General features: G+C 35.0%; 2 protein-coding genes across 2 annotated transcripts; one reads left to right on the forward strand and one right to left on the reverse strand.

The window, feature by feature from the left end:
- Nucleotides 1-170: 170 nt before the first annotated feature.
- LOC105325573 (uncharacterized) lies at nt 171-1,782 on the reverse strand. The gene is made up of 2 exons (XM_011425201.4): nt 1,180-1,782; nt 171-1,036 (listed from the first exon to the last, which is right to left on the reverse strand). The coding sequence occupies exons 1-2, from the start codon at nt 1,613-1,615 to the stop codon at nt 648-650; spliced, it is 825 nt and encodes a 274-aa protein (XP_011423503.3). The 5' UTR covers nt 1,616-1,782; the 3' UTR covers nt 171-647.
- A 36-nt stretch (nt 1,783-1,818) lies between these two features.
- On the forward strand, nt 1,819-7,621 carry LOC105325574 (dynactin subunit 4). Its single transcript, XM_011425202.4, has 14 exons — nt 1,819-1,982; nt 3,729-3,799; nt 3,898-4,076; nt 4,288-4,331; nt 4,870-4,971; nt 5,268-5,338; nt 5,441-5,553; nt 5,646-5,755; nt 6,002-6,075; nt 6,221-6,275; nt 6,513-6,614; nt 6,703-6,803; nt 6,926-7,004; nt 7,205-7,621. The coding sequence occupies exons 1-14, from the start codon at nt 1,854-1,856 to the stop codon at nt 7,331-7,333; spliced, it is 1,359 nt and encodes a 452-aa protein (XP_011423504.3). The 5' UTR covers nt 1,819-1,853; the 3' UTR covers nt 7,334-7,621.
- Nucleotides 7,622-8,192: the final 571 nt, after the last annotated feature.

Here is an 8,192-nt window from a genome sequence, read left to right on the forward strand (position 1 = left end):
GAATAAACATCATTTGAACTCTGAGGTATATATGAATATCGAGTTATTAAGCAAAATGTGAGTCAAGGATATCTTGGGACAGAGTATAATACATGAATCCCATCAGTATAAGTGGCAGTATACCATAATTAAAACTGATGCATCTCACAAAAAGAGAATGACCAAATTCCTTGATATTCTAGGATTTTAATGTCATAATCAGCTCAAGCAAAAAAAAAAAACATTTGTAATTAAAAAATAAAGATGCTTTAACAGATGTACATTGACTAAAAATGATGCAAAAGTGTTAGTACATATTCATGTAATTTTTTGTGTTTTGTATAAGAACAACTTGCATCGGAGGAAAATAAGATGTTCCATATATAACAGAAATTATTTCAAAATAAGCAGTTCTGTATTCTAATGCTGATCAAACAATATGATAAAATGCACGTTCAGAGATGCTTCTGTATTCTACATGTTTCTACATGTACATAGAAAAGAAAATATTGTTAAAAATTTCCAAATTTGGAAAGCTTTAGATGACTGAATAGGGGAATACATTTCAATCAACTAAAAAAACTCCTTGCTAGGCAAAACTTACTTAGAGACAATGGACTAATATGATGTTTATGATTTGATATGGCAGTAAGTATTCATGGTGATTCTCAGAACATGTAATGTTCATTGAGTAAGGATCTGACAAATTCTGAGTAGATAAGTTTCCCTGGACCATACTCAGCTGCTGCACAAGTCATGGCGAGAGGAAGGAAGTGGTCCATGGTAGGATGTGCCTTTGTAAAGTCTGGGAGAGACTTGAAGTCCAGCAACCTTGCCTTCCTTTCTACAGGGGAATAACTTTTGTTGGTTAAAACATCATTTAGCCACACTTTGAAATCCTTTGCCCACTGTGCTGGTATGCTACTTTGTCCAATGGAGTGTGTAGCAAAACCACTTCCTATGATTAGAACATTGTTTTGTCTTAAAGGTGAAAGTGCCTCTGCTATCTTTAAATGGTCTTCCATTCTCATACTTTTTAACAAAGAAACCTGCACAACTGAAAAGATATAAACAATAGATCATATATGTCTTAATTATCAGTCATCAAATGTTTCCAGAAAAAGCTATAGTTACTAAAATCCCACATTTATATAGTATGTTTCTTAGTTAACATAATTTTGCAAGCAAAATACCCTGTACCTGGAATGTCTGCTTCAGGATACACCAATTTCAGTGGAACAAAAACTCCATGATCGAGTCCCCTTTTAGATTCCTCGGAACACGAAATTCCAGCATCTTCCAGGTATTTTTTTACTCTCCGTGCAATGTCTGGAGCTCCACGTACCGGCCACTTTATCTTGTAGGTTTCTGGAGGGAATCCCCCATAGTCATATAGGATAGTATGATGACTGCCAGAGTTGACGGTACAAACACTCTCTTCCCAGTGAGCACTTAGTACTAATAAACAATCCGGGCGTTGGATTTGCTGGCTTTTTGTCAAATTTCTTAAGAATTGTGCTGCTTTCGAATCTTTGTCCAGACCTTTCAAAGCAGAAAATCTCGAAGTCGTGTCTTCTACTGAAATATAATAAGATGGCCCTCCTCCGTGTGAGAGAAATATTGATGGCTGTGACATTATTGGCGACAAGTTGTTTAGACTTTAGTTCACCAGTCTATAGAAGTCGTTTTCTCTTTTCTTATGTTCTAAATACTGATGACCAATGACAATATATTGACAGTATTTCAGCATGTTCTTCTGAATTTTGTTCTAGATTTTGACATAAATCGGGAAAAGGTAAAACGAAACTGAAAGTAAAAAAGAAACAAGAAATGAAAAATCATTGTCAATTCGGCGCTTGAATCGACTGAAAAAAATGTCTACATTTGTAGACGTGAATATTGTTAAATATCTCTGTTCTTGTGGGAAAAGACATCCGATATGTCGTCTCTACCTTTGTCGGCATTGTTTAAAACTTAGATGCGGAGACTGTGTGCAGCATGAGGTAATTTTAAACTATGGTTGTAAATTTATTCCAGACGTCTGGACAAGATCACTGGGATGACTAATTGATTTCCACATATCACATATTTTTCTACATCAGCAGGTAGATTACATTGTTGACGGTGCAACCCTAAGGATAAATAAAGCATACCCATGTCAGGTCTAGATACAGAATTTTCTGATTCTTAAGGTTAATTTTAAGGTTTCTCCAATATTTAATGTTTTTTATTCAATGTTAATTTTTGTTTCTAAATTTGCTAGTCTGCATATATGGCAAGAAATTGGTCCTGATTTTTACCCCTTTCTATTTGTAACTAGTAACATTGGTTACATTGGTAACAATGCTTTATTATGAATAATTTTCAAACTTTGATGTATTTGTGACAGGTTACAGTGGTTATTGGTAACATTGGTTACAAAATAGGGTTAGGTTTGGGTTTGGGTTAGGGTTAGTTTAGGGTTAGGGTAACCATTGTAACCAATGTAACCAAATAAAAAAAAAAACCTTGTAAATCATGAAAATGACTGTTACCCTATGTTACCAAGAGAATATAGCTGTAACCATTGTAACCAAATAAAATAAGACCCTCTGCTAAACAGAGAAAGGCTTTCACCTATGTTACCTCTTGTCACCAATAGATTATAGCTGTTACCATTGTAACCAAATAAAATAAGAACCCCAGCTAAACAGAAAAAGGCTTGTCACCTCTGTTACCTTTTGTCACCAATAGAATATAGCTGTAACCATTGTTACTGGATGAAATTAAACCATCCAGCGGAAAGAAAATAATCAGTTTTGTCATAGGTTATCTTATTTTTGTCACCAGAAACATGCAGTGCCTTGTTACTGGTTACAAATGAAAAGGAGTAAAAGTCAGGACTAATTTCTGGCCAATGAAATTTGCATATCTTATAATCAATATGTTTACAATTGAATTAAACTAAAATATTATTATGTTTCAAATACCGGTATTTTTTTCATGCTGTAGGAGCTTACACACGTACACTTTCAGAACAATTATAGCGTCAACTGCTCCTTAATCAAACATCCCTAATCAAACATCATATTCTTTACTGATTTCCATATAAAGTCTGTCAAAAGATTTTATGAAGCACATTTGACCAATTTTACAGTGCATTCTAATACAAGTTTTTAACCAAAAAAAAAAAAAATACAGTTTAGCAATAGGAAATGTCTACAACTTTTTTAACTGAAAATTTGTACATTAATTTGGAATTCATGATACATTCAATTGAAATCTGAAAAAAAATAATTACTTTGCCAAGTAAAAAACTCTTGAATTATAAAGTCTGTACCCGGTATATGTTTCTATGTATGGCTTTATCAGTTTTTCATTGAATTCAGCGATTCTAACTTGAACAACTCTCTAAATTTTGCATTGTAAAGGACACAAAAAACCTAGATGATAATGTTGAAAAATAGGCGAGGTGTTCCAAGAACTTCCAAATGGAAAAAAGTTAGGGTTTTTTACCATTTTAAATTTTCATTTGAAATCTGTTTTTATTGGTTGCAAATTTCTCCCATTTGAAAGAGATGGCATTCAAGGAAGAAAACTTTTAGCAATTTCATTTGTTCTTCTTTGACAGGTATGTGATAAGATTGCATTCAAAGCAAACTGCAGGATTCATTAATAATTGGGAACAAAGATTCACAATTGTCTACTTTTTATATATATTTTCTCATTAGGTTTTGGATTCTTGATTAATTCATGTGATTTTGTTGCAGGTTGACACCCCTTACTGTCCAAACTGCTTGGAAAATATGCCATCTGCTGAGGCTAAGCTGAAGAAAAACAGGTACTTTTTACTCACAAAAAGGGTATCCCATCTATATTCTTTAAAAGGTGCATTTTATTTTGGTGAATTCTTATTGATTTGTTTGATTTCTACATTAGATGCAGCAATTGCTTTGACTGTCCCAGTTGTGGCCACACCCTGACAACTCGTGCCACTAGCACCAGTGTTCCTGACCCAGAGGACCCCAACAAGACCACGCCCAAGAAGATGTACTACATGGTGTGTGGGTTCTGTCGGTGGACAACCAGAGACGTCGGAATCCAGGACAAACCAGTAGGTTAGTGAATCAGGCTCCCCACATCTACAACAACAAAAAATAAATCAACAATGCATGTATTGCATATTGAATATCTTTGATGGAGGAAAGTAATGTTAATGTCAGTGAATATGGTATATGACTGGATGTCTACAAATAAAAACCTCATCAAAGAACAGATGTATCACTTAAACTGAAAAAAGTAACCGTAAGATCTGGTACTCTTTTACAGCCAGTGGAGGATGGGAAGACTTGGAGAACAAGGACACAAAGCAGGTGAGTGTAACAGTGTTTACCTGTCTAATACCTGTAAAGTGTAACTGTTTTTACCTGTGTATCACCTGTAAAGTATAACAGTGTTAACCTGTCTAATACCTGTAAAGTGTAACAGTGTTTACCTGTGTATCACTTGTAAAGTGTAACAGTGTTTACCTGTCTAATACCCGTAAACTGTAACAATGTTTACCTGTGTATCACCTGTACAGTGTAACAGTGTTTACCTGTCTAATACCCGTAAACTGTAACAATGTTTACCTGTGTATCACCTGTAAAGTGTAACTGTTTTTACCTGTGTATCACCTTTTCAGTGTAACAGTGTTTACCTGTCTAATACCTGTAGAGTGTAACAGTGTTTACCTGTCTATCAACTGTAAAGTGTAACAGTGGTTACCTGTCTATCACCTGCAAAGTGTAACAGAGTTGTCTATCACCTTAAAGTGTAACAGTGTTTACCTATCACCTATAAAAGCTCACAGATCTTGTCAGAAAATTTTATGCCATTTCAAATAAGTCATTAAGAGCATTTTCATTTTAGATTTTTTCCTTGCTTGAAACCTATGAAAAAATTGCACAAAAGGAAAAGGCAGAGAAAGAGAGGAAGAAATATGTCAGAAGAAGGAGCTACCTAAGTTATGCTGTACGTAGATATTGCATTGTACAATCATAATCTACATGTAGATTACTTAAATTATTAATCCCACCCAGTCTAAAAGCTTAATGAAAGTCTATTCATCCAAGTAGACATGCAAGTTATTTATTCTTTTATTTTGTATGGTTATTAAGTGCAATTTGTGACAGAAATTAAAGAAATTGAAGTCATAAAATAAATGGATACAATACAATTATAGAGGCATTTAAAAACAAATAATGCCCCTATGATAGAGCAGAAATGTACAGTATTTTATCATAATATGTAATAATGTATATATGCAGGCTGGTATGGATAAATATGGAATGGTCTCTGTCGCTGCCAAGAGAAAACAAGGCAATCTAGCAAATCTCAGGTTTGTACCTCTATCTAAAAAATCATATAACAGAGCTTCTATGATTATTAGTGTAAAATTGACTATTTCTTAATTTACAACAATGTTAAATTGTTTTTTTAGCATTAAGGAAAATGAGGAAGTAAGCTTTTCTATGGTTAAGCCATCAGAAACTGTCAAAAAATTTGATCCCCTCCCAGAAAGCATATTTACCGAGCCAATCCAGCTAGATAAGAGTAAGTAAGAACTAATTGATCTTTGTACTTTATGCTTTAATCCAAGTGATTAAGTGTTTGTGAAGGATATAGAGGTGATGTTTTTTTTTCAGTGAGCACCATTAGTCAGAGACACGCCTCTGCCGACTTTCAGCCCGGTGAGAGCAGTGCCCTCTATCCTTTACACAAGCACCTGCTTATCAGAAGATCCCTAAGGTGCAAGGTAAGCTGTGTACACAAGTTTCTCAGCTAAAACATTTCTGTTGAAGTCTGGAGGTCTTTGCCTTATTCTCCACCTCAACCTTCAAGAAACAGAGAATTTGCGCAACCAGATTGTTTCACTGTTTCCTGATAAAAAGCTAGTGAGATATGTTATGCTTTATTATTTCCTGTTAACAGAATATGTAAAGGGCATCATTGTAGCAATCTTTATTGATACATGTAATATTATCTTCATTTTATTTCATAGGAATGTGAGCACAATCTGAGCAAACCAGAGTTCAACCCAATCTCCATCAAGTTCAAGATTCAACTTATTGCCTTGTAAGTTTTTGTATTTAATGCCACCACAGTGTATTTAGAAGTTTCGGTATTTAATGCCAAAACAGTGTATATAGAATTGTCCACTGTCACTAATCACTAATGTTTCAAAAGAACCAAAATAATACAGAATGATTTCCTTTATCAGGCACCACATTCCTGAAATAAAGATCTTCTCACTACCAGAGCTGATTTTAAAGAAGGTAATAAAATAAATACTGGTGAAGTTCCTTTTTAGTTGACTTGAGTTTTTTTCTTCCCATTGTGGAATGTTTTATATTCTGCTGTATGGGTGTTCCAATAGCCCAAAAACATCCTCAATAAAAAATGTTATTTGAAAAGAGTATTTATTCAAGGTTCAAAATGTAAATGTACGGTACATGTGATTTTCTAATATTATTAATGATAACAAGGTCATGAAAGTTTCAATGTTTGTTCAGGAGTGTAAGGTAGTCCTGACACTGACCAACCCCAGTGCTTACAACTGTAGTATCTCCTTCCTACAGCCGGACCCCAAGGAAGACAACTTCAGCAATGCTAAGGTAAGATAATAGGGGGAATCTTTGGAATAAATCTATCAGCCATTTCCTTTCAAAGATTTCATGCCAAACCCATATTTTTCTACAATAGGTGGAGTTACCAAAGCATCCCATTGTTGTCGCCCAGAGAGATGACGCTGCTTTGTATGATGATGGAAGTCAAGGTCACGAAGCCTTTAAGGATGACCCAAGGTCAGAAAGGAGCCAGTGTTTAGTCCTGTGATCATAGTATTATCTGTATGGATCATTGTAATGCACCGTAGTAAATACCAGTAACTACAGAGTTTTAAGTGACTTATTTGTTTCTGTTCCAGTGTCATAGCTTACAGAAAGTCCAACAAAGTGGGATTTTTTATGAAGGTTAAACCTCAAAATCCAGATGAAGATGTCAAGGTAACACTTCAAATTGATTCAGTGCAATGAAGCATAAGAAAATACTTGTGAGTTTTGTATGTACATTTGGCACCTGTTGAACGACTTCTGACTCCTAGTTTGCTGAGTGTTTTAAATTTTACCACATGTCAAAACCTATAATACTTGCAAGCACAGGTAGTGATGTTGATGAACAGATATTTATGTGGTTCTATTTGTAGTTGTCCTTCTTGTTGAAGCATGAGTACAGGAACACAGCCATAGCTCTCCCCAGTGAAAACCAGGAGCCACAGATCGCCTCACTCCAGCACCAGGTCTTCATCAACCTCGGGTCACCCAAAAAGAAGTGAACAATCCCCCCCCTTCCCCCCCCCCCCCCAAATACTGTGGCTGTTGTACCACGTACCAAAAATATAGATAACATTGTGCAATATGTTGTGAATGTACATTTTATGAATATAGTAGATGATTCCAGAGGCTTATAACATTAACTCTTGGTTGCCATGCTTAGGCTTCGGTTTTCTTCCAGGTAGAATGATAATGGAGGCATGATTCTGTTTCATTGTCTGATGTCAGAATGTTTATTTATAATTGTAATGGTTTTGGTTCCACTGCTAATAAACAAAGAGATTAGTTAAGCTGTTGTTATCTTGCAGTGATATTAATACCCCTGGAATAGATTTCTTTCATTCTGATAAAATCTCATTTTGTCATTATGGCAGTACCAGTAACAAAAAAGTAATGAAACGCAAAGGGCCAAAATTGTGTGTTGTCAGTGGGGTGTCCAATGTCCAATTCTAGTTTACGCATTTGATGTTAAAACCTAATTCAAACAAACGTGAATGATGATTTTCACAAAGTTTGAGCGCACTTGTTCTGAAGAAGAAGAAACACAATGTAATAAAAAAGTGATCGAACATGCAGACGGACGCCGGACAAATTCGGCTCCTGAAGGTGAGCTTAAACGGATGTAATCCCATAAAAATGACAATGTGGACAATGTAATATCAAAATGCTGTAAAAATATGACATGTAAATGGAGAGAGTCTGTATTATATCATAGAGCAGTTTAAGGAACAGTCATAAAAATTGTAACTTGCAATTGTCCCTTGCAGAAAGCGCTTATGTTTTGCTCCAATCAAATTAAACTGCGACTTCTTTTATTAATTTAATACTTAGACTTAAGTGCGATTTGGCCCGTGTCCTTAA

This window comes from Magallana gigas, chromosome 7, assembly GCF_963853765.1.
Source record: "Magallana gigas chromosome 7, xbMagGiga1.1, whole genome shotgun sequence".
NCBI lineage: Eukaryota > Metazoa > Mollusca > Bivalvia > Ostreida > Ostreidae > Magallana > Magallana gigas.